This window comes from Cladophialophora psammophila (genome assembly GCF_000585535.1).
Source record: "Cladophialophora psammophila CBS 110553 chromosome Unknown aczJe-supercont1.7, whole genome shotgun sequence".
NCBI classification, from domain to species: domain Eukaryota; kingdom Fungi; phylum Ascomycota; class Eurotiomycetes; order Chaetothyriales; family Herpotrichiellaceae; genus Cladophialophora; species Cladophialophora psammophila.
In genome coordinates this window covers 223,992-249,020 of record NW_006912928.1, presented here as the reverse complement: position 1 = coordinate 249,020, position 25,029 = coordinate 223,992, and the positions used below count along the sequence as shown (strand labels likewise).

At 52.2% G+C, this 25,029-nt stretch overlaps 10 protein-coding genes across 10 annotated transcripts; 5 read left to right on the top strand and 5 right to left on the bottom strand.

Moving 5' to 3' along the window:
- Nucleotides 1-593: 593 nt before the first annotated feature.
- Nucleotides 594-1,895, top strand: A1O5_05094 (uncharacterized protein; the record flags this gene model as incomplete). The annotated part of the gene is made up of 2 exons (XM_007745697.1): nt 594-1,753; nt 1,814-1,895. 2 exons carry the CDS (start codon nt 594-596, stop codon nt 1,893-1,895), a joined length of 1,242 nt encoding a protein of 413 aa, XP_007743887.1.
- A 1,904-nt stretch (nt 1,896-3,799) lies between these two features.
- Nucleotides 3,800-4,247, top strand: A1O5_05093 (uncharacterized protein; the record flags this gene model as incomplete). The annotated part of the gene is made up of 2 exons (XM_007745696.1): nt 3,800-4,066; nt 4,119-4,247. 2 exons carry the CDS (start codon nt 3,800-3,802, stop codon nt 4,245-4,247), a joined length of 396 nt encoding a protein of 131 aa, XP_007743886.1.
- An 884-nt stretch (nt 4,248-5,131) lies between these two features.
- On the bottom strand, nt 5,132-6,457 carry A1O5_05092 (uncharacterized protein; the record flags this gene model as incomplete). The annotated part of the gene is made up of 1 exon (XM_007745695.1): nt 5,132-6,457. The coding sequence occupies one exon, from the start codon at nt 6,455-6,457 to the stop codon at nt 5,132-5,134; it is 1,326 nt and encodes a 441-aa protein (XP_007743885.1).
- Nucleotides 6,458-7,616: 1,159 nt separating this feature from the next.
- A1O5_05091 (uncharacterized protein) lies at nt 7,617-10,490 on the bottom strand (the record flags this gene model as incomplete). Its single annotated transcript, XM_007745694.1, has 2 exons — nt 7,617-10,180; nt 10,409-10,490. 2 exons carry the CDS (start codon nt 10,488-10,490, stop codon nt 7,617-7,619), a joined length of 2,646 nt encoding a protein of 881 aa, XP_007743884.1.
- Nucleotides 10,491-11,468: 978 nt separating this feature from the next.
- Nucleotides 11,469-12,317, top strand: A1O5_05090 (uncharacterized protein; the record flags this gene model as incomplete). The annotated part of the gene is made up of 1 exon (XM_007745693.1): nt 11,469-12,317. One exon carries the CDS (start codon nt 11,469-11,471, stop codon nt 12,315-12,317), a length of 849 nt encoding a protein of 282 aa, XP_007743883.1.
- Nucleotides 12,318-13,099: 782 nt separating this feature from the next.
- Nucleotides 13,100-14,830, bottom strand: A1O5_05089 (uncharacterized protein; the record flags this gene model as incomplete). The annotated part of the gene is made up of 2 exons (XM_007745692.1): nt 13,100-14,201; nt 14,271-14,830. The coding sequence occupies 2 exons, from the start codon at nt 14,828-14,830 to the stop codon at nt 13,100-13,102; spliced, it is 1,662 nt and encodes a 553-aa protein (XP_007743882.1).
- Nucleotides 14,831-16,032: 1,202 nt separating this feature from the next.
- A1O5_05088 (uncharacterized protein) lies at nt 16,033-16,722 on the bottom strand (the record flags this gene model as incomplete). The annotated part of the gene is made up of 1 exon (XM_007745691.1): nt 16,033-16,722. The coding sequence occupies one exon, from the start codon at nt 16,720-16,722 to the stop codon at nt 16,033-16,035; it is 690 nt and encodes a 229-aa protein (XP_007743881.1).
- Nucleotides 16,723-17,451: 729 nt separating this feature from the next.
- A1O5_05087 (DNA topoisomerase III) lies at nt 17,452-19,374 on the bottom strand (the record flags this gene model as incomplete). Its single annotated transcript, XM_007745690.1, has 2 exons — nt 17,452-18,859; nt 18,908-19,374. 2 exons carry the CDS (start codon nt 19,372-19,374, stop codon nt 17,452-17,454), a joined length of 1,875 nt encoding a protein of 624 aa, XP_007743880.1.
- Nucleotides 19,375-19,939: 565 nt separating this feature from the next.
- On the top strand, nt 19,940-21,061 carry A1O5_05086 (uncharacterized protein; the record flags this gene model as incomplete). The annotated part of the gene is made up of 2 exons (XM_007745689.1): nt 19,940-20,299; nt 20,348-21,061. 2 exons carry the CDS (start codon nt 19,940-19,942, stop codon nt 21,059-21,061), a joined length of 1,074 nt encoding a protein of 357 aa, XP_007743879.1.
- Nucleotides 21,062-21,797: 736 nt separating this feature from the next.
- A1O5_05085 (uncharacterized protein) lies at nt 21,798-24,689 on the top strand (the record flags this gene model as incomplete). Its single annotated transcript, XM_007745688.1, has 1 exon — nt 21,798-24,689. One exon carries the CDS (start codon nt 21,798-21,800, stop codon nt 24,687-24,689), a length of 2,892 nt encoding a protein of 963 aa, XP_007743878.1.
- Nucleotides 24,690-25,029: the final 340 nt, after the last annotated feature.

The window sequence follows — 25,029 nt, the reverse complement described above, 5'->3', positions numbered from 1 at the left end:
CAGAGGACTGCCAGTACCAGTCGCAGCATATGTCCTTGATATTTGACCCGAAAAGAAATCTTGGTCTAGCAGAGGGCCTGGTGTGATTTCTTCCAGGCGTGATGGTGGTTGGCGACAGCCATAAAGAGTTGGTTGCATGTATAACGTCGAGGTCGGACGCCGATCACCACTGACCGGCCGGGTCATGTTGGAACACAGGGCATCTAGCAGGAACGAGCAGGCCTGTGACAATTTGGTGATGCTAGGCCCGCGACTTGATGAGTATACCTTGCGTGCTGTGTACCCCGCAAAAGGCGAGGAACCTCCGAAAGCCGGGGCGGGAGTTTTTAGTTCAACAAAAATTGGGTCACGATGGACTCGACTCGAGCATGTCCTTCTCCATCTCCAATCGACTAGAGCCCATCCACCCGTCTCGCCGACCAGCGTGCATCTCATCATTCTATTCTCATGTATCTCGTGCTCTGACGAAGGGGTTGTATTCCCTTCTCCTGCGATCTCCCTGGCCATTGCATCACTCGGCGCCCCTCTCCCACCGCTCCGCCGTTTCCATCGCTCTCCCTCCATATGATAACCTTGGGGTCCCTCGCCTTTCAATGCCAACCCATGCGCCCGATACGTCGTTTGGTCCCCCCGACTCCGAGATAGCCCAACTCAATGTCGCGTGCCCGGCTCCATTGACCCCGCCTCCAGAAATCGACGCAGATGAGGATACAAGGCGTCTAGTCGCGCAGCAGGCACTGGCGGGCGGAGATGAAGTCGACCGACGGCCTGTCAGCGACAACACCGCTGCCGGCATGGCCCAGATGCAAGAGGAGACTATGTATACCACCCCGCCGGGTTTCGAGGAGAAGCTGCAATCCGAGGGAGGCAGCGAGACACCTATGATAGATAGTGTCGATGATGACATAGGCTTAAGCGAGCGCATTGAGAACGATGGCGAGCGGCAGACAGGACGATTTGATGCCATAGCAACCACCCACGTCATCGGCCACGGCAACGCTGGACAGCATATATCTGACATGAGACTCACGGCGAATGAGACAGGCTTAAAAAACGGCGCAGGTGACCCGGGCATCTCCTCGCCTCCGCTGACGTCGGGTACAAACAACCGGACTAGAGGCTTTCCTGGTGTTGGAGACAATGCCGGCATCCCATCGATCGACCAAGAACTAGACTGGTCGCACAACGATCCGAAAGAATGGGACTTCTCTCAACGGCGACTGCGACCGCAATATCCCTCGGCATCGTTTCAACCCTATTCCAAATTTAAAGGCACCCAGCAGTCGGACCGACAGATCTACAACGTTGAAGTAACCATTTTGACCGTGGACATCGAACAATGCAGCATGTCGGGATACCTTCAAATCTGTGGCCTGACACCGGACCATCCAACGCTGACCACCTTCTTCACTGGCGAGATCATCGGCGGACCAAACCAGAAGTATAGCTTCAGAACCCGGGATCCCGCTTGGGGCGCGAGCGACAAGACGGACCTTACGCATTGGGCCAGGTTTCCTGCATGGCGACCGCTCAGTCTGCACGCTAAGCGCAACATCAACTTTGTATATCCCATGAACCACGAGAACTGGTGGCAGCAAGATTACATCTTCATGAGGTGGAAGGAGCATTTCCTGGTGCCAGACTACAAGCTGAAGTCCATTCAGGGAGCCAGTTTTGAAGGGTTCTACTATATCTGTTTCAACCAGATCGAAGGGAGAGTAAGTGGGATCTATTTCCACTCCAAAAGTGAGAAGTAAGTCCTCCATTGGTCTCCTTGCTCGGAGATAGCTGATGGCTAATGATCCAGCGACAGGTACCAACAGCTCGAGTTGAAGCACGAGGGACAGCCGGGTATTTGGCGAATGGGCGTCTGTCCTGCAATTGAGTTCCGCTGAAAGATGAATTCAGCCGGTTTTTTTCCCCAGATCGTTGGAGGAGGATCCAATACGCGTTCTTGTGTATACTTTACATTTGTAGATGATCATACTGCTGGGGTCTCGTTTTCTTTTCGCTGGATGGATAGAATTTTGATAATGGCCACATCACGAATATGAGAACTAGTCAGGTCCGGTCGCATGCTTGTGTGGGAGAGGAGAAACATAAACCGTTTATCGTTCGGACTCGTCCATGCTTCAGGACCAAGTTAGCAGACCTCAGGAACGAACGGGCATGCGAGACTAATCGCACTGATCCGTCATCGTGCAGGGACAAGAAGCTTGATTTTTCAGATGCTGAGGAAGGAAAGGATGCACATGGCACATGCCGCTTCAGCTAGCTAGTCGCGACTAGACGAGGCGGGATGACAATTAACCCTGAGGCCCAGCAGGGTGCATGATGCATGATGCATGAATGTAGATTGGATCACCAGGAAGTAATATGTACCTCGTAGAATCAGGTACGTCCTTAGTGGACACCGAGGAGAAACACCGAGGCTTTTTTGGGGGGGGGGGGGGGGGGGTCGCCATTAGGATTATTTTTGGGAGCTGTTACGGAGGGTGCAAAGAGGTAAGAGGAGGGAGGAGAAGCACCCAGGGAAGCCCCCCCTAGCCCGAGGGGTTTCACTAGCCTGATCGATCTGGACTTCTGGGCTTTGGAGAGGGGCCTCTGGACCCTGCTCGGCGCCAGCGCCTTCTCCGCATTGCCAACACCCAAGGTCCTAGGCCCAAGTGCTAAATGCACGCCCGTTGCAGGCTCCATGCGCTCTTACGGTTAAAGATGGTTAGGTAAAAGGCCCCATAATGCCACCAATGCCCTGTCTTGCTTGTTCTTAGGTATGTCCGCCGTCCATTTGCCGCACTCACCAATTCGGTAGACAGAACGTTCAGTCCTGCATCTGGCCACCGCAGTCATTCGCAGGACTCCGTACATATACCACCACTATTCCCCCTCATCGTTTGCATCTATGGTATCTGCGCTCTACTATCTCAAGCCACTCGCTGCTGGTTGTGCGTTTGTTTGCGGCCCTGCGTCTTCTTTTGTGTTGCTGTCCGACCATCTTGCTGTACCCCATTCCACTTCACGTGAAAATCGGCGCAGATGACACTTACGACTCCCAGCTCGACACCTCAGATCATTTGACGACCGGGCCAGGGACAGATATGAATTGACCTGCACCATGGTATTGCAGCATCCCCCCCCTCCAGACATCTCATGCTCCGTTCCCGCTCCCCGAAGTGCTCAATGGCTGATGTTCCTGGTTCTCTAGGGTTGCTGTGCATCGAGACCGACAGACTCGCGTGATCCAGACCATGGACACCCACATGCCCCGCCTCAGACTCGACACTCTCCTCAGGCCATAACATCCCAAACTGCTATTAATGGTGCATCTCACGACCCGGACTCCCGCAATTTCGGGGCCCCTTCTGGTCTGTCCATCCATCACAGCGAAACATCCAGGTCAGCCCTCTCTACTCCTAGAGACTCGGTCAACCAGACTACAAGATCACGCCAGCACCGCCGATTGTCCCTAGCAGACCATTACAATATTCCTCTTCAGCCACCAAAACCGTGGAGGAGCAAAGACAGAACCTGGACTCACTCTCAGTTACAGAGAGAGAGGTATGAGTTCTTCGAGACCCGTGTCACTGGAAGCCCCGATATATGGAATGGCTTGAAGCAGGTGATTCAATGTCTGCATGAAGGTGATCTGGCCGACGCCCAGGGAATACTAGACGCCCTGTCTGTCACTCTCCCGACGGGAAAGCTGGAGGAAGGGGCCTATGATGAACATGGAAATCTGTATAAAATACCCCAGGCCGTCATCTCGGATCCAACGGACGTTATCGAGGATAACGCAGACATGGATTCCCAAACAGTCACAGGCACCAGTGATATTGATGCTATTGCGGCCAAATTAGAGGCAGCAGAGCGCGGCAATCTGGATGGGAGCAAGGATAGCTCTAATGAGGAAAAGGCCAAAGAAGTCAAGGGTAAAGCGCCCGTCCCAAAGGATGCCGTTACAGTCAGATGCCGGCTTAGCGATCGTGGGGATCCTGATGTGGTTGTTCTGCTCGGCAGAAGCCAGAGGGTGAGCGCTCTGGCTCAGAGGATCCGGGATGAAACAGATGTGAGAACTTCAGAAGGCGGCCCCCTGATGCATTTGCTAACATGTCAGACAGGTCCCCAGCAAAGCCAAGATACGGATTGCATACCTTGGTAAGATTTTGGACGAAAAGCTCACCTTGCTAGATCAAGGCTGGAAAGAAGGGCATGTGGTCAACGCTCTTGTGGTGGGGGTGTACAGCTGACCTGGTTTGCTGAAGCGGTTTGAGCAACGAGTGCTGGGAGAATCCCAGGAGTTTTGGGAAGGGGCAGTATCCAAGCGAGCGATGATTGATTTCAGATACCCTGCACAGTGTATATCTATCTAATGAAGATGTACAAAAGGCTCGAAGGCGTCATAACTGAGAGAGACACCACTACAGAGAGCACAGAGAATCTGTGGGCATATCTGCTTTTGATATCTTAATCAACTACATTCATGAAACTCTCCGACGAACGCCCTTGATGAAGATATTGCTCCAGAGCATTCAGATTTCCAACTGCACAATCGGCTATTCGTTCAGGTTCGAGAATGGTGACACGAGCATCTTCGACTCCGACGACCTGCCATAATACTCGTATATTATATCGTATATGTCATCAGGTGGGTCGGGTTGATGAAGCGAAGCCCCCCGCGAGGCTGAAACACAAAGGAGGAAGCCCAGCCTGATGGTGGAAGACAGGTCTACGACACAACACACACGCACCCAATCTTCTGTGTTCACGGACTAGCGTTCTATCATAGAATATGCGGATAGAGACTTATCGATCCTCCCTGAGGACCCCCCGGATGGCCATCTTTACCTTGGGGTCTAGAGACTTCTCAGTCCGTACGGGCCTGATGCTTTTGACCAGGGCCAAAGCGTGGATATATCCAAGAGATTTACGAACTAGCTACATGGCTACTGACTGTACGCAGCAGAGGAGTAATTAGTAAATAAATTACCCCCTTCCAATTTTGGTATCCATAGTATTCCAGGCTGGGGGTCCTGCTCATTTTTTGGGCGTTTGCGGACCCAAAAATCAAGATACTTTTAACGCCCCGGACCATTACCTCAACCCCCGTCGCGAAGGTTCTGCGAAGGCTCTGTTAAACGCCAAATGGGTACGTCTCGGCCTCGCCGACCGGGGTCAAGGGCTGCTTCTTGTCCAGCGGCGTAACGGCGTGGGTGCTGTCGAAGAAAAGGTAGCCGTCGAACTGTTTCGCCAGCTTGGAGCCACTATAGTGGCTCCACCGCTCCGTGTCGGGGCGGTAGATGACGCCTATGAAGCGCTCGAGCTTGTTCGCCTTCAGCTCTTGTCGGAGCCTGCAGTCGCAATGTCCCTTCCGCAGGTCGATCAGGAACCTAGGAAGGCCCGTATCGTGGGCGACCCTCTCCCAGCTGTCTTCGCGGGATGGGTTGACTGCCATGATCTCCATCTCTCCGCCCCATTCCTTGGCCGCTGCCACGGCACCGTCATGAGTCCCGCATCCTACAAGGACCACATTCTGTAGATGCTGCCTGCACAGCTGGCCCAGGTTGATCTCGCCCCGTCGCATCCCCATCTCGGTCTGCCTAGCATCGCCAAGGTGGCTGTTGTGCGCCCAAATAACTACCTTTCTTTTCTTGAAATCCATCAGACGTTTCAGAGTGCCAAACATGTGCAGGTCTCGGAGGTTCCAGGTGATTTCGTCGGCGTAGTACATCTTGCGGTAGTATTCTTCGGCGTCGACTATCAACGCTGCGTTTTGTTCAGCGCTATGGAACCGTTGGCCGTCGTGGATCTTGGAAGAATACTCGAGCCTCTTCTTGAGGAGCTCGATGAGCATCGATAAGACGTCCGTCTCGCAAGACTTGAGTCCGGCGCTTTTCACCTGCAACCCGTACTGCTGCTCTTTTCCGACCCAGCGCTGGAGTCTGCCATATCTCTGTTTGGCTTCTTTGGCCATTTCAGGGTCGATATCTTTCAAGTAGCTGACCACTGCATTCATAGAAGCTCCTAAGGAATACAGGTCCAAGCCATATATCCCAGCCTTGTCTTCTCCCACTCGGAGCGAATCGTTATACTCACGCATCCAGCGAACAAAGCTTTGCATTTCGACATTGCGCCACATCCAGGTGGGAAACCGCTTGAAAGGGCTCTCCATAGGTTCCGACATGCCAGGATATCTTGGCCAGCATCGGACGTAATGGTCGATGGCCTCGGCGTCAGGCCAGTCCGCTTCGAGCGCCACGACTTGGAACCCATGGTGTGTTATGAGCCGCTTTGTGATTTCCGCGCGGGCTTGATAGAACTCGGACGTGCCATGGCTGCCGTCACCGATCAGCACAAAGTCATACTGTCCTAGCCAGTCAAAATATTCCGAAAACGAGCTGCTGTTGATAGGCGGTAGAGGTTTTGCCGTCCTGCGTAGGTGCTTGCTGAGAGTAGACATCGAACTGATTGTTTGGTTCGACTTCGAGAATATTGAAGTTAGGAGAAAGGTAAGAAAACTGATATATTCCCTCTACCGAATAGACTGTTAGAGAGATAGATGTCGGTGACTTGTTGTGTTGGCTTGTACTTCTGTCTCCTTGCCGAGTTGATGTACTGCGCACAATGCATTGCTCTTTGGAAGACACTCTGATGGTTCGTCTATCACGAGATATGCTTCACACTGGCCTTTGGTTAAAATCCTCTGTTCGAACTCGCTAGGCTATTTTCAAACGAGACACAACGCACGCCACGTTGACGAGGAGATCAACAAGAATCATGCCCCTAATTCAAATAATCATGTGAAAGCGTACAACAGGTACCTGTACTGTAAGTACTTGTAGATGTCTGGGCGGCATGTTCTTGTTGGATGGGGCCATTTAGGGTCAAACATTTTTCGAAAAGGCTAGAAGGATCCATCCTTCATACTTCATTTTTTATCACGCCATCTATCAAATGACAGCTTTCACCATCCACATCCCGCAATATTCAGATTATCACATGTGGCTTTCAGATAATCTCAGTAATGGATCCAACAAAAGCTCGGAGAGGGAAAGGGATCGCTCACGGCAAAGGATTACTCTACTCGTAGGGACCACACTTCGGGCCCAGGCGGTTTCAGCGGCCGCCCTCCAGCAAAAAATGGCATTCTTCGTAATATAACGAAGTATCGAGGGATATGTCCAGTTCCAAGAAAGACACAATCTGGCAAATATTCTCCTGCATCGGGTTCACATGTCCCTCGGTAGTGGAAGTTCGTCATCAATGAGAAACCGACTTGGACATGCGCAGAACTTTGCTCAATTTTGCACTTCTGCGAACAGTCAAGCCTTAACCATCGGTTAGAGTGGTAGCTGAATGTCAATGCGACATGATAGTGATGCTGAGTGGCTGCATAGTTCCTTACAAGCATCTGCCCTGCGCTCGCATTTCTCGGTATCCGTACCAATCGCGTATGAAAAGCTTAGAAAGAAAAGGATTAACGAACCACAACTTTCGAATTATTGTTCATGAAGCATGAAGCCTCCCCCATCCTTTGGGATTATTGCTTGACAGCATAAATTCCTTGCGTCGTACTCAGTAGTTAATCGATGAAGTGACCAAGTTGTTCAGCGGGCCGGTTAGAGCAACTCATTCCGTTCAACCAAATCCGGATCGTAGTAGTCAGTGAAGTGAGGAACCTTGAACGTCCAAGTGCCTGTAGGCACCTCATAGCCGATGAATTGGGTACCCTTCATTTCCTTGAGCCTGTTGATATGGGTTTCGACGTGGGGACCACTTATTGCTGCCGCTGATGGTTTACCTTCGGCACGAGGCCAGGAATTTTCAATGCAAAGAGTCGCAGGGACATTCAAGCCTTGTCCAGGCGGTGGCTTGGAACTTTCATCCGGGTATACAGTGATTGATCGCGGTCGAATTCTGATAATCTCATCGTAAAGGTTATCCATTGGTAAAGCGGTAAGGTCAACAGGACCGTCGAAAGTGACTCGACCACACCCTTTTCGACCTACGACAAATCCTGTGAACCGCTGAAGCTTGTCAGCTGGCATTTGGCGAAGTTCGTCTGGGTTCGGCTTCATCCAGTATTCCCCAGGATGGAGGTCAGGTGTAGGTTCTGAGGCCGCTTTCTTTCCTCTCGACTGACCAGCCGCACGATCCTCGGTGACAATATCGAGCAACCTATCTCCAGTTTCTGAAATAAATTCAACTTCCCCCTTAGGAGCACGAGTGCCTGATGTGTCTGATCCCGTGCCGATTTCAGATTCGTTTTCACTCTTTGACTCGTAGGGTCGTTGCTCGGTCGAAACTCCAGTGGATTTGATTTCTTCCCTGGGACCCATTTGTTCCGTAAGCGGCTTTTCTTTCCCTGAATCGGTCTCAGAGGTAACAGAAGCCGCCTTTGGTTTCACCTGAGACAGAGGCTCCGGTGATAAAGATTGACGACGAAACAGATCTTGTCTTATATTTGGGTCTATGGTCAGTCGCTGCATGTCTCCGCTAGACCATCGTCTTCGGGACGAATCAAATGAGTTGAAAGGAAGGACGGTATCACCATCAGCTGCAAAATGACGTCGCGGAGCTTTGCTTTCGACAGTCATGCCCAATGGGCGAACACCCAGACCGGCACGTCTGGTAGGCGTCATGTAAAATGCCTTAGCAGGCGGTTTGGCAGCGGGTTGCTTCGACTGACTCTCTTTCATCTTCTCAGTAGCAGCTAGGGGAGTAAAGAGCGGCTCAAAACCGTCCGACGGCTTCAAATGTAGTCCTGTCCACAGCGACGATTGACCGTACGGATTAGGGTCGTTTAGCGACGACACCTTGAAATCGGGCATTGGCTGAGCAGCTGGTTGGCTGATTTGCGAAGTACCACCAAGTCCGCCGAATAGTTTCGTGGTACCAAATGGTTGCTGAACTGTACTTTGACTCACAAATGGCAAGAATGAACCTGGCGCAGTTGTAGTTGACTCGCCAGAAACACCCCAGGGAGATGTTCCAAAGGAGCCGCCCCATGGTTGTTGGGAATAGGATGGTGCAGTCCCTACAGGAGCGAGACTGCTCGCACTAGTTCCAACACCTCCAAAGATACCTCCTCCAGAAGGTGCGCTTGTTCCTTGAGTTCCCCCGAAGGCAGACTTTCCAAAGAGAGAGGTACCGGAACTTGCCGGAAATTGAAATGGCGTACCCGTGCCACCTGTGGTCACACCTCCAAAGGCACTGACAGATGGTTGATTCTGTGTTGTTGACGTTCCGAATCCTCCCATTCCACTGCCAAAAGGCTGAAAGACTCGCTGTGGGGCACCCGAACTGCCAAAGCCAGGTGCACTTGCTGTAGCGGTGCTTCCAAACAGACCCTGGCCTGAAGTTGTTGCAGTAGTCGTGAGACCTTTAAATGGAGACGGCGAACTGGAAAAGCTTGTAGTGCCAAAAGGGCTGGCAGTGCTCTGAGGAGTGCCAAACAGACTAGGTTTCGAAGCGAAACCTGCGGAGGTAGCACCTGTCGTACCAAAGAGAGAGGTCGCGGACGTTGTTGTAGCTGGGGCAGCAAAGCCTGTGCCGAAGCCCGTACCAAATCCTCCAAAAATATTCGAGCCAAATCCTCCTAGGGATGTTACGGGCGTAGCATACCGACGTCCAGCATTGTAGTCTGCTAATCTGAGTTCCTCGAACGAGAAGTTGGAGTATGGAGGCATGAAACTAATGCTCTGATACCTGCAGTTTGAACCTACGTCGTCTCTCTGTACAGTTGGAGTGAAAGCAGGAATAGCAGTGCCATTTGACATGGGGATTGTTGGAGCTTTCAGAGCCTTTCCAAACCCAAAGGCGCCTGGAGTGCCGAAAGTCCCGGGTGTTCCTGAGGCATCTTGTTTGAATAGCGGTGTTGATATAGTCCCGAATCCGCTTGTCGAAGCAGTCCCAAATCCGCTTGTTGAAGGAGTTCCAAATCCTTGTGTTGAAGGAATTCCAAATCCTTGTGTTGAAGGAGTTCCAAATCCTTGTGTTGAAGAAGTTCCAAATCCTTGTGTTGAAGGAGTTCCAAATCCGCTTGTTGAAGAAGCCCCGAATCTGCCTGCTGAAGATGACGCTAGTCCGCCAGTGCTACCGCCAACATTGCCAAACAGACTAGGGCCCGTGGTCGTGAAACTGGATCCAAACTGGGCTGGGGGTTGTGTAGTCGGTTGAAGACCTGTGTACTTAGAGTATCAGCCTTAATATCCGAGGGTATCTTCATGGGCAATTGCGTTTAACACTGGTCCCAAAGCATGATTTGCACGTGTCAATGGGACATGAATGGATACAGCTTCAAGTTCAGGACCATTTAACGTCCAAATGGATAAGACAAAGGACTCGGACTCGAACAGGCTCGCGGCGAAAGATGAGAAGAGGTACATATACTTGCCTGCGCTAGGCGTACTGGTGCCAAATCCACCAAAGCCACTAGATTGTGGACTCGTGGTTGAACCGAAGACGAATCTGCGATCACCGCCAGATGACATGTTGGCCGGGCGTTCATTTATTGTTTGATGCCCGAAATATAGGTGGTTATGGGCGAGGACGATCTCAACAGACTAGAACAAGTAGAATCGAAGGAAGAAAAGGAAGATACCTTGTTGAAGAGCATCCAAGGCATTTTGCTGACCTACCAACTATTTTGTCCAAGTGACTGTGGAGTGCGCTGTTCACCTTGCCAAAGGCGAGGCAAAAATCGCGTTGTTCCCCAGGCTGATGAATAGGATCAAGTCACCCCACCAGTTGTCCAACCAGGTTCCATTGTCCATGTCAGTTGTGGTCATCTTTCGACGGACATTGCGCCCGTATTCTGTTGCAATAAACCGCATGATATTCCGTAGGCGTCCACCAGTCGCGCATCGGCAGACCAGGATGCGCAGAGGTGGTGTGATGGCTTCCCATCAGAGTCTGGGCCGCAAAACCCGCTTCCCCGCCTGGCTCGTAACGGGAATGCTTTGCATTATTAAAAGCGCTGTGAGATGAGACGAAGCATCGGCAACGACAAACCCCAAGATACAGCCAGAGATGGCCATGCGAGCTTCCATCTATCTGTCCATCGTCTTCTTCTCAATCTTTCTGGGTCTGAGACGTACCATAGCCCTTGTTCAAACACTTCTCGCTCGCACCGTGGTGGGACCACGCACCGCCGAATTGATGCAACTTTTCTTGGATGACCAGCAGAGTTGCTGGAACTTTCTCTGAAGGGGAACACCGAGAAAGGTGTGAGACGAGACGTGAGACGAGGTGTGAGACTTGAGCAGCTGGTCTGGTGAAGCAACGCAGGAAGAAGAAGCAGGAGAGCATTAAGGAGGAGAAGCAGGAAGGTAAGCCGTGGGCAGGTTTCGCCGCCTGTTAGAAAAGTTGCGACCTCAACTCAACCACCTCAGCAGTGATGGTGATATGTAGATGGACCTCAACATGTCATGAAGAAACCCGCAGCTAATATCTGAGCACATCTTTGCGCCATGGCTTCGTCGACCGCCTCATCCACCGCTGCCTCGACACCACCCACCGCCTCGGCCATCTCAACACTCATCGATCGCTCAGCTGCCAAATCCGCATCCGAGTCTCTGGCCATCACCGTCCTGCACAACCTTCAATGTCAACACGAGTGGACAGATCTGAGACTCCATCTCATCTGCACCATCAATAACCATGCCGCTCAACATGGTCCTGCAGGTCTGATGGACTTAGACGGGATAAAATTCGTGCATTCCAATACTTCAAGATCGGCCTCACCTTCCAGGTCAGGCTTATCAACTCCCACGGGTAACGGAAACTCCTCACCGCAACCATCCACGCCACTTGCCACTACTCCTGGTGGGCCAATACCCATAATATCTGGCCTCCCTCCTCAGCACACTTACTTGCATCCGGATCTGCAGACGTACCTAATCAAGCACAACATCAAGGAATCGGAAATACCAATCCAAAGAGAATTTGTGCTGCCATTAGTACTCGGCGAGAAATGGAGCCTGGCCAAGTTATGTGGCATATTTGACCAGCTGCCGGAGAGGGACATTGTAAGGGTTCGGCGTCCTTCCGGAAGCAGCAGAGACCAGAGGGAAAGGCGAGGCAATGTGAATGGAACTGGCAATGAGAATTCAACAGCAACGGCTGAGGAGGCCATAGGTGGACCGGCAACCGTAAGCGGGACTGGCAGAGCTGGTTGCAAGGCTGGTGCGTTACACGAACACAAAGACACCAAAAGAGTACTCTTCGGCATGCGTGCTCGCGAAGGCGGGGGCGGCGATGGCACAGTAGTATACTACATCATGCAGGAAGGGGAGGTGAAACCCAGGCAAAATGGATGAAGTCAACGAGAGACCATACAAGGATCTGGTCATCCCATTTGCGACAACAGATCTCTGCAGGTTTCCCGGCACGCCAACTCCTCCGTGCCGCTTGGAGCTGTAATGAATGAACGGTCGACACGAGCAAAAAGTGCCCCGCGAAGTACAGAAGGTCAAGGGCCATTTGAATTCCTTGTGAACAGCGAGCAGAAACAGGCAGGTTTCGAGGTCTGCAGAGGCAGCAGCTGATGATGGCGGAGGTACCGATCACCATTGCGCACCAGTTTGCGCCGATTTGCGAGCATTTGAAATGCGTGCCCGTTCCTGCCCTCGTGCTTCTGGGCTTCTGAAACTCCTTGGAAGAGGGGGGGAAAAAACCAAACGAAGGGAATCACTGCGTCCCGATATTCGCCGGCGCATCACGGCGAGCACGCACACGCATACAGCACATACAGTCCTGCACCCCATATAGATGTGCTCTTGGGTTACATATCTCCGGTGCTAACTGGAGGAACTGAATGAAGAGAACGGGAAATGGACTCCAGGGGACGAGACGAGCAGAGCGGGACAGAGCAGCGCAGAGGGAAAGTACGGGAGAAGGCAGGCGGGTGGACGACGAAAGATTATATTCAAATTACCTATCAAAAGTCCTACGTATGATGAGCGCTGGTAAAGTCGCTCCTGGGTCGCTCCTGGACTTTTCGAGAGTGAGAGAGCCTCACCCCATTCGCATCCGACCATACCAATCGCCAGGGAAAGATTTCGAATGGGGGCCTTCGATTTTATGCAGCCCATCCAAAATGCTAATGCCGGGTGAACCACTGATGGCCCTTCAACTTCTCCGATCTGACCACCTTGTGGCTCTCTCCGTGCCTGAAGTGGCGATGGTGCTCGTGCCTGGCCATCTTCTTGGCTTGTTTCGCATCCTCTTTGGCCTTTCTATCGTGATAATCTTCGATCGATTCAAGCACATCGTATTCCTGCACTGGAATACCTTCAATCTTCTTTACTTTTGAGCCCTCAATGAAGACGCACAGGCCCGCGGCGATAGCGACTAGACAACCGAAAGTGATCCAAACACCCGTACCCCACGAGGGTCGATTGAACCGGTTCCAATGCCACATCCAGACGCATAGGAGGACTTGGAAAAAGGTGTTGAAAATGTACATCCACACCACGAAGTCGATGGTCCAAGATTTCGATGGACGAGCGCGGATGCCTGTAAGGGGTGGCTCGGGCATGGATGTTGCAGGGATAGGGATGGCAGGGTTCTCTTCCATTTTTGCAATTTCTTCTTCAGTGTAAGGGGGAGGAGCTTCCGGAGTTCGTGGGTGATTTTTGTCGTACACAGGAGGAGGGCCGATGTGTTCTTCGAGCTTATCGGAGCCGGGAAGACGGTACCAGCCTCGATATATGCCTGCGAGACGTCGGTGGAAGCGTTCATTCCCTCCGATGCGCCAGCGCATGAGGTAAAACCAATCTCGTGCTCGCCACGGTAACAGTCCAAAGGCGGTAACACAGAAGAGGCCGTTGAGGATCTGGGAATCGATTTCGATCCATTTCTCTCGTGCGCTGCTGTCGTCGTTGCAAGAAGGATGACACATGGCCGGGGCAGCTTTGAGGAGGACGAAAAATATCATGGCGCCCCAAGCGACAATGTTGAGACCGTAGATGGTGACAATAAAGCCAAAGGGGGTGAGGAAGAATTTCCAAAATGCGCGGAGACCAATCATGGTGGATTGGACCCAGGTATGTTTCTTGGGGAAGCGGTAGCCATTGGGATATGTGCCTGTCTCGTCTGGACCGCTCTGGATTCGCACCGCTTGTGGTTCACCTGTCGATTTGGAGGGGGTCATTGAGGAGTCGCTTTCCTGAGACTCGGCCGTCTCGGTGTGCTTCTCAGAGCTAAAGTAGATAAATAATATTAGAGGACTGTGTGTAATAGAAACGAACATCGGGAAGGGAAAAGCTCACCCTGCCGCTTGCTGGATTTGTTCTGGCTGGCCATGAGCCGGCTGTTCTTGCGTGGTCGCTGCCTCTTCAAACAGCGGTTCCCGCACCAAGGTCGGTGCTCTCTTGGGAAAGAATTCATGTCGTTCCTCTGCAATGGAGGGCGGTGCATTCGCTGAGAGCGAGCTCTTTCTCGTCCTCGTACTGGCAGAACTTGTCCTGGCCACCCTTCGAGCGTGGATTTCATGCGGGTTCGTCCCCCGACGTTCCATCTGGCCTTCGTGGGTCCATCCCTCGGCTGCAAAGGCGCCATTTCTGATCTCTGGCAATGTAGGGATTTTGGAGCCAATTTCACCAGTGGCCTGCCACATGCCAAGAGGAGGGTTGCTCTCGAGGAAGGACTGTCTCAAAGAACCTGTGCGCGTGCGAGACCGAACCGAGGAGGGGGCTTTGGAGAGACGAGAGGTGATCGAGGGTCTCCGACTTGTATCCCTTGTGCTATTGCCCGGCCTCTCGATGGGCACGTCGTCCTCATCCGGGACGTAGGAGGGAAATGGTTCTGATTGTGTCGGAGGAGTAGTCATCGTGGCTGCGAGGGCCGAGTGGCCAGGGAGAGCAGTGGGATTGGAGATTCGACTTTGGTCAAGTGGCTGCCAAAGTCGCAGGAGGCTACGACTTCAAATGATGGTCGAAAAGCAGCGCAGTGAGGGCAGGCCACATTATAACGGAGAAGCTGACACTTGCGTGGCGCGGTGCCATGGTATCCAAGCTCGACGATGGGCATTGGATCCTAGTCTGGGAGGAATAGTCCGCAGGTGGTAGCGAGTGCACACTGGCAGGGCCCACGGGCATCCTTGGTGGAGCCTAAAGAGACACCAATGGGCATCTCCCCCAGACCCATGGTTGCACAACGGATCCCTTTCCTTGCCTCTCTTTCCCCCCAATACAGCATCTTTGTCGGCCTGGAAACTGCTGAGCTCAGCATGGTCCTGTTGCTCACAGTCCGACCAAGAACCCGTTGCGGTAAAGGGCCACTCACGGTTGCGATGAGTGTCGAGTTAGTCATGCTTCTGTTTCCCTCTTGCGGTGTCCCATCTTCTTCTGTTGGTCCAATAGTCTTATCCAAGGAGGCCCCTTTATGCGACTCGCTCAGCACATTGGCAAGGGGCTGATACTCCATTCTTTGTTTGGGTGCGATCTTCGCCTGCGGAAGAGCCAGTGAGACGAAGGTCCTTTGCAGTATGAAACCTTGTCCAAGCCAGTCTAATCAGAGCTCAAATAGTCGATAAATTAAGGCTTCTACTGTACCTTGTAGACCAGAGAAACCTGCCTTTTGCCGCTCAAGGCCATCCGCTGAGCGACATGTTCCCGTGTACTATGTTCTCGACAATGACATTGTCAATCAAAAGGTGGTCTGAAATGTCTGTGGTCATGTACGGGATACACTCTTTGCATGGAGCAGTGGATTTGTTTTCGTTCAGTCTATCAATATGATGGTCGTTAATAATGCATTTGCACTCAGTTTAGAAGGCTTCTCTCGTTGCCACCATCTATCTACCTACCAAGCCTACCTTGCATCATCATGACACTACCAACTTCATGCTTTCGGGAAAAGAAAATATGGGTATAGGATGCATGCTATTGATAAGTGCGTTTCGAAGAGGGTTTCTGTGGCGACCGAAAGCCTCTATAAGAATATTCTTCCATTACAATGCGTGTTCCACCTCGAATCGCCCTTCTGATCCCACTCGACAAACACTCTGGGGTATCTTGAAACGGCTTGTTTTCAATATCCTCCACTGGTCTTCACCCTGGGATCCAGCTTGTTGAGGAGCTTGCTGTCGTGAACATGGGTACCTGCCGTACCGCCACTTGTTCCCTGACCGATAGTCCCAGTTGTGCCTGTTGTCCCACCACCACCATATGTCCCTCGCGTCTCCCCATAACTGCCAACATGGCTAGCAGGGTTGTTGCGGTCATCGACGTCACTGTCGACGCGAGGATCAAGTTTGTTTGCGAGGTTGGAAGAATGAGGACCGACGGTGCCAATCGATGTTGTTCCGTGTCCTGAGCTGCCATATCCTCCAACTGTATTGGTTGGATTTGCTCGGTGGCCAGTGTCGCTGTCAACACGGGGGTCAAGTTTATTGGCAAGAATGAACGAGTGAGGACCCGCAGTGGTGGCATGGGTAGTTCCATATCCTCCAACATTGTTGCTTGAATTTGCGCGATGATCTCGATCGGAGTCTACACGGGGGTCGAGTTTGTTGGTGAGATTGGAAGAATGTGGCCCAGCTGAGTGGGTTGAAGTTCCGGTTCGACTGTCGATGGTGGGATCCATGCGGTTCACAGAAGCAGATCCATGAGGACCAGCTCCTGTGGTGCCATATGCGGAGGTAGTGGTAGTTGCGGATGTTACGTCGTGGCCTTTGTTGCCAGCCAGAGCGTCCTTTGCCTTGTTGATGAGATTCGACATTGTGGCTTGGGTCTGTATTGGAACGAACGTCGAAAGGGATGATCAAGGTTGAATTTGGTAAAGCTTTCGGATGATGATACAGGGAAAGTCCAATCAGTGTATGGGTGCATGAGTGGTCCTGGATGATGACGGGAAATGGAAAAATTGAGATGGGATGCGGTCTTATGTAGGCGGCACGATGTTTTGATCAGTCCTTCCACCCATCATGTATGAACAGATTATGGAAGGTGCCATATCGCGTCACATACAGCATTCCCATCCCAATCCAGCGATTTCAGAATGGAAATTCATGCAAATGGGGCATAACGCCTCACGGACCTGCGACGACGCTCTTGCCTGAAGCATCTTGATCCAGACAGCAGGTGCCAATCGAGGGCCCCTTGCGGGTTGTGTGGCTGAACCTTTGCCACGTTTGGAAAAATCAGCAAGCCACACTCAGACGCGTTTACCTCGCGTCATTTGTGCGTCATGGCCGTCACAAGGTTCGTCAGACCAGAAGCAAATGTGGCGTCAAATTCTCCGATTTGCTGACGTTGTTTTCATTCCGTTCAAATTCTGGGGAAAGCGAGAAAGGCGACCAGCAAGGCATTGGAGAGCCCACACGGTAAGTGGGCAGTAGGCGGAGGTCCGGTTGTGCAGTGAGTGGAACCGTCGATGCGGCAAGGGTGGATGTCTGAAGGTCATCTGGCTGACTCTGGGCTGCGTGCTTTGAATCTGCTGTGACAACCTTCACTCCACCCCTCCGTTGACGACGTATCTCGTCACCGCGTCCTTCAAAACTTGGATCTCACGTTGAGTCTTGACAAACACCTCACGGTACTGCTCCAAGCTTTCTTGGACAACTTCATTCCGACTTTTCCGGCCCTCGCAGATAGCCTTCATCTTTAGCTCCATCTCTTTGCGGAGAAATGGTTTGCTGACACTGACGTCGAGTCCGACATTGTCGTATCCTTCAATCAACGCAACTCCGAGTGTCGTCGGTATGAATTCCGGGACTGAGTTGCGACCGCCTCCAGATCGTCTCGTGTCGACGTACGATCGATCCTTGATCTTGGCGATATGTTCGGCCATGGTCGCGTCTGTCCCAATCCCATTTGCATCCATCAGAGCTATCAGTTCAGGCTCGGTGAGATATCCGGGCGCCGTAGTCTTCCCTTCCAGCATGTTTGCTTCTGAAGGCTCAAAGGTTTCGCCAAGAGTGAATTCAGGGAGCTGCTGGCTGCTTTCCCATTTGTCATAAACGTAGACGTCAAGGTAATTCCTCTCCAGCACAAGCAGACCATGGGTGTGAAAAGTCTCCGAGCCCCAAAGGATTTCAATATCGGTAGCCTCTCCCTTGGCATCTTCGGAACAACACGCCAAAAATCTCCTGGTGACAAACTCGTACACCTTCTTCTCTTGGGCATCAAGAGCATCACTGGCAACGTAGTTGACCGGATGGATTGGCGGATGCGCTTGGTCGTTGTGACGACCAGATCGCGGAGTCCTGAAATCGCCGTCTAGCAGTCGCTGAGCATATTGGCCCCAACTGTTGTCCTGGACTTGTCGTTGAATTATGGCATTGAAATCGAACTCTCGCGGGAATTGATCGGTCTCGGTTCGGGGATAGCTGATGAAACCTTTTTGGTAGAGCTTCTCGGCGACCGACATGACTTGCTGACTCGTCATGCGCAGAAAGCGGCTGCCTTGCATTTGCAATTCCACTGTGGTCAGGGGTAGCGGTCTCCATTTAGAAGTCGGCTTCTTCTGGACTTTGGTGACCTTGGCATATTTCGCGTCAAGGCAGGCCTCAAATATGATGGTTACAGCCGCTCGATCGAAGAGATGGATCCTCCGCCAGTTGAAGTTCACCTTGATCCTATTCCGCACATGGACCAACTTGATCAGCCAGAAGGACTCGGGCTTGAAGTTCCTGACCCGGTTGTACCGATCAACCACGAAACCCAGGGTGGGGAATTGGCAGGAACCATAGGAAATAGTTTGATCTCGAAGGTTGTCGCTGAGGCGTTGGAGTTCCAGACTCTGCAGCCGCGTGAAGGAGGCACCTATGCGCAGGTCAAGCTCTATCCTGGCTGCGACCGCACTAACTTGACGCTCGTCCATATCAATGGGACAATGAGCCGCACGAACAACATGACTGGAGAAGTTAGATCCAAAAAGCCGAGAGAGGGGCATAGACACTCACGCTCTTTCGGTATTGCTGAACTTGGCTCGCTTCACGAGTATGCCAGGGTTCCCTTTCTTGGCCTGGTCCCGTACTTCGCCGCCGATGTGTTCGCCTTCACGGTCACAATCAGTCCAAATGAAGAGAACTCTGGCGGAGCGGGCCTGGCGTTGAATGTTTTCGGCAATGGACTGCTTGTCTCTGTCGATGGTAATTTTTGTTTCGGCTTCGAACAATTGACTGGGAGGACACGACTTCCAGCTTTTATACTTTGGGTCAAAGTCCAAGCCAGTTAGGTGGCCCAGCACGCTGGTCATGATGACGGAGCAGTTGCCCCATTGTTGGAAGTGGAAGTCAAACTCGTAATTCTTGACATACTGGTTGCCGTTGACGGGGCGCGTTGTTACCCGGCCGCCAGCCAGATGTTGAGCGACTGCCTTTGCTATTGCGGGCTTCTCTGCGACGCAGAGGATTTTTTGGCCAGGCATGGCTCATTTTGGACGAGTCTCATATTCGACAACAGGGAGTTTGCCGTCGTGGTGGTGGCTGAAGGAAAAACACCAGGCAGGATGAACCGACGCGTCTGAAAAATCGGCGAATGCGCCACGAGGGGACCGATTCGTCAATGAGGCGACAGCAGGCACGGGCCGTAGAGCTGGTGCCTACGAGTATGTCCCTGTGGACCTACAGGCGGCAGTGGTGGCAGTGGTGGCAGTGGTGGCAGTAGCAGATGGTGGCAACCCTGGTTCCTGCCTACATACCTACATAGATACCTACAAGTAATTAGTACCTATGTGTATAGCCCGATGGGTGCCGCAGCACGAGATACATACTGACTAAGATGAAACTGTCCATCGTCCGTGACACTGCGTGTCAAAAGTCGTGACACGTGACGGAAAACTCAATACGGGAGAAGGAAGCATGATTGCGTCATTACATTTTGGTCTTACCTGTTAGCTCTGAGCACTACGGCTTCATCCACAGTCCCTTTTCTTCCACTCCTGTTTCCATGTACTCTCCTCCATTACACACTCTGCCTTCACAACTACAAACATGGCTTTACCCGTCGTATACAGCTTGCTTGAATGCGCTGACTACAACCGCACAGTTGCCCCCTATCTTTCCCAACTTGCAGCTCTCCCCGACATGCTCTTCTCATCCGCCACCAACTTTACGGTTTTGACACAGTTGTACCTCGACACGAACCCTCTGATCACCGCCATCGCTTTTGGGTTTGCCCTGGCTCCCATCTTCTTGTTGATCTCCGAAGTAAACAAGAACTACTCCCAAGTAGACCGAGTGTGGTCAATATTGCCAACCGTCTACAACCTGCACTATACAGTCTTTGCCCACCTTGCTGGAGTGCATACAGCGAGACTGGATGTCCTTTGTGTCATCATCTCAATATGGAGTGTAGGAGTGGAACTGACTGTTTGATATGCCATGCTAATATTGCGGTAGGCCCGATTGACTTACAATTACTATCGAAAGGGAGGCTATTCGATTGGCAGCGAGGATTACCGATGGGCCACCGTGAAGGACTATGCCGGACCTGCCTTGATGTTCCTCTTCAATGTCTTATTCATCTCACTGGCACAGTCCCTGCTCCTCGTCTGCATCACGACTCCAGCCTACGTACTCCTGCTAACCGAACGCCTGGCAACCTATGACGGCCCTATTCGGTCCTGGAATATGGTCGATGCTGTTGCGGCTGCCGCCATGATGACTTTTATCGCCATATCATACGTGGCAGACCAGCAGCAGTGGAACTACCATGCGGCCAAAGCCGAGTATCACAAAACGGCCAAAGTACCACCTGGCTGGGAACGAGCAGATCTGGACCGTGGTTTCCTCACCACAGGCCTGTTTGCCTATTCGCGACACCCGAATTTCGCAGCAGAGCAAGGCGTCTGGGTCACCCTGTACCTGTGGTCGTGCCTGGCCACGGGGACCTTGTACAATTGGAGCGGGATTGGAGCAGCGGCCTATCTGCTCCTTTTCCAGTCCAGCACCTGGCTCACAGAGCTCTTGTCTTCGGGAAAGTATCCGGAATACAAGGTATACCGGGAACAAGTGGGAAAGTTTTTGCCCATACCCGGCTATGGGCCGCCGAGCTTCCATGAACAGGAGAAGGCTCAGGCGAATGATGGAGGGTTGAAAGAGAGGGCGCGATAAAGACAAGATAGAATACATAGACGTGGGGCTCGAGATAGAATGCAATCTGCCCGGTAAGAATAGTGAGCACACTGCGCAGGTCACTCTTCGAAAATGGATGTCGTTGGCCCCCCAAGCATCACAGGCCTTGGTTGACGAGGTGCGCCAATGCCCGGCCTAGTGGAGCCAGCACCCCCAAAGTCATGACGAGCAAGACTTTTGATCCCTTTGCACCACATGGCCCGTCCAACCCATCTCGCCGTCCACTTCAGCGGTCTGATGGGTGCAGCGCGGCCCGATATGGAAGCGCCCTAGTGCCCTGCATTGATTGCATGAGATTGATTCGTCGGTGATGCTGATGTGCTGGATCGTCTCGAGCTGCACCAGATCGCCATCCATCGTCCATCTGGCATTGATTGACAATGGTTGTTCACCGTCATCGGGCTGCCCTTCGCGAATCGGAGCTGCAGGCAAGAAGAGCCACCAGAACCACCAGAGCTACTGACTCCTCAGACCACCGCTCCTCACAACCTCGCACATCACACCTGCTTTTTACCTCCATTTCCTCTATTGCCTCCATTGCCTCCATTGCCTCCGGCGGTTCTGAACGTCTGCTTGTCGTGATAGCTTCTGTTCTAGAGAATGTCCTTGTTCATCTCTCCGGTCGTCGTTGCTGGCCCTTCTCTTCGTGGTCCATCCGTCGTTGGATAAGCTGGACAAGCCTTGACAAGTCCACCCTCAAGCAGGTTCCAGCGCCATGGACCTGGAACGAATCAAGCAAAGCCTCCGACTTCGTTCTGGCCGGTCCAAGAAGCCTCGCAAACAACCCACCGTCCAGTCCACCGCGGATGCTCACCCCAGCCAGCCAGGTCCAAAGAACATTGCCGCCAACGGTTTGGTTAAGACACCTCCTCGGCTGATCACCAAAGCTGAGCCGGCCAAGTTACAGCCAACGCCAGACGTCTCTCAACCTCTATCAGTCGACGTACGAAACACTCCACTGCATCGACCAAAACTCCCACATGCCTCCACCGACTTTGATCCGAGGCCATCTCCCTCAGACCGGCCCCCTCGAATAGACTGTCCTCGCCAGGACGATGGTCAGGAACCGGGCTCAAGCCCGTCCTCTTTGCCACGCGCTGTGTCTGAGGTGGACGCTGGGCTCGTGCTGAACTCTGAGTCGTCTGCTCTGGATTTCGACTTGCACCCGCCTCCCCTTCCTTCTCGGCCCAGACCTCCTTCAGCCGAGTCACTTTCAGAGTCGCTCTTTTCTTCGGGCCATCTCAATACTCTCCTTCGCGATCCTCAGTACCTGGCCCGCTTCACTTCCTTTCTGACAAGGTATCGACCGCAGTATCATCATGTCCTTCTGCGATATCTCGAAACACAAAAGGCTATCAAGGCCATTGAGTACGCAAATGCGATTGCTGAAGGAATCCCCTCCTCTTCAGACGATGGTGACCCCTCGAATCCAAAGGTTTCTATCGCAGCAACTCTCGACAGGGCTTTTGAGGAGTTGAGTAGTGCTGCCTTCCGCCTTATGGTCGACTCCGCCCTTCCCATGTATGTCACGTACCACCTGGTGAAATTGGTGACCGAATATCTCATAGACGAGATTACGGGCAAACAGACTTATACAAAAGATTTGGCACGAGGCTTGTCCGAAGTATTCTGCCTTACAGATCCGAAACAGCAGGATAATCCGATCATTTTTGCCAGCCAGGAGTTTTACCGACAGACAGGATATGGTCCCGACGATGTCATAGGGCAAAATTGTCGCTTTTTGCAAGGCCCCAAAACGAACAGAGAGTCTGTAGCGAGACTGAGACAAGGCATTCAAGGAGGCGAAGATATATGTGAGACTTTGTTGAACTACCGGAGAGACGGTAGACCGTTTATAAATCTACTGATGATTGCACCTCTTCACGACGATAAAGGCAACGTCAAATATCACATTGGCGCCCAGGTTGACGTGACAGGAATAGTCGAACACGGGAAGAGATTGGACGGATTGAAACGGTACCTTAGCGGCCGGGAGATAGAGAAACGTGAAAGAGAAGCCCACGGCAATGGAGATGGGGGGGCCAATCAAGGCCACCAAAAACCAAAGGCACTGGAAAAATTGCGGGAGCTTAGTGCGATGTTTGACCTGGAGGAATCCGCCGTTGTGCGTTCGCATGAGGGGTCTGATTCAGCATCAAGGGAAGACGACGAACAGTGTGTCGCAAGCGCCCGCAAGGTCACTCGACGTATTCTTGGTGATACCGATGTGAATTTAGAAAACGCCGACGAAGAATTCGCTGAAGACGATGACCAGATCTGGGAACTTGGTCAGTCAGGACGATCTGGCTTGTCAGGACAGCTGCCGGGCGTCTACGACAGCTACATGCTGGTCAGGCCAGCGCCTTCTGTCCGAATCATCTTTGTGTCCTCTGTCTTACGGCGACGCGTGGGCAATATCATCCAGCACCCATTCCTATCACATGTTGCTGCTTCCACAAATACTCTGAAAGGGCTCAAAGAGAGCTTCTACGCTGGTGTTCCCGTCTCGGCAAAGATCACCTTGCTGCTCGAAGCTGGCGATCGACACGACGGGACAGTAACCCGCGTAGGGAACAAACTCCAAGACGCAGGACAGGGCAGAGTCTGCTGGGTTTCTGCAACGCCATTGCTTGGAAGTGACAATAGGATCGGTGTCTGGATGGCTGTGATTGTTGAGAACACCAAAGTACCAACAGAGACCAAACCTGCGACCTTGTCAAGTGCAGTCGAGGATCAGGCTTCGAAGCAGCCGAGGTCTAGCGACCCGAGACAGATCGACATTCCTATAAAGACCAGACCCCAGCAACAGACTCGGTCAGAATCAGGGGATTCATCTAAGCGTGAATTCAAACTCGAAGACCCTCCGATCAAGCCAAAAAGGGTTGAGGACACGCCCGACCAAGCCCGCGACTCTCAATTGCCTCTCCTACCCGCCGAAGAGGGAAATAGGGATTCTCAAGAAGAGGTGTTGAAAGAGCAAGACCATGAGCTAGTTTCACCAGAGGATGAAACACTTGTCGAACAGGAAGAAGAAAAGACCGTCCTGAACCACAAAAGCCCCAACCCGCCGATAATGCTTGACAATGAAAAGGATGGGTTTGTACAAACAAATGGGAGAATCTCCGACTCGCCGAGCCCACAATACGCCCACGATCGACTAAATGGACACGGAGAATCCAACACGCCGACATTATCGGCTGTCAATGATGCTCTTGAGCGCGCTATGTCAGGGACAAATACTGTCAAGACCTGGGTCACGCCGATGTCACCAGACGACAAGGGTTTCGCGAACGGTTTGAATGGATTTCACAGCTTCTCTGACGAAGAGAAAACGCCCGTCAACCCACGGAAGGGCGGGTTCGCAGATTACACGCCTTCTCCGTCGAGACCGGGCACAAGTGGCATGGATTCTACGACCGGGAAATCGAACAGCAAGCATTACATGGACTACCTCCGTCACCCCGGTAGCCGGCCATCGTCCGAATACAACCGTGCATTATCAGGAAGCTTCCTTGCCACCAAGTACAATCCAGAGGAGGACGCTCGGGATGAATGGGATGACTTCAACGATTCCGAATGTGCGAGGTCACCGTATAGTGTTGATTAACACAACAGTAAGGCGAGGTAGAGATGGGTTTGCAGACTCCTTCGGTGGTTAACCCCATCCTCTGTACACATAGACGCGATTTTTTGGAGATTTAGTAGATTTTCGCTTTCTGTACATGGCCGAAGGAATGGAAATATAAAAGTGAATTAATTGAATCTAGTTTCGCTCAGCCTTGTCCAGCCTTGTCCAGCCTTGTCACTACAGCCTTATCGCCGGCGCCAAGACTTCACCACCTCTGATTCGAAGATGAAACTTTTTCGTCTTCATATTTCTCGCTCTAATACTTGCACCCCAAAGTCGTTGTCTCACGTTGATTTCGAGGATAGATCTATGGTCAATT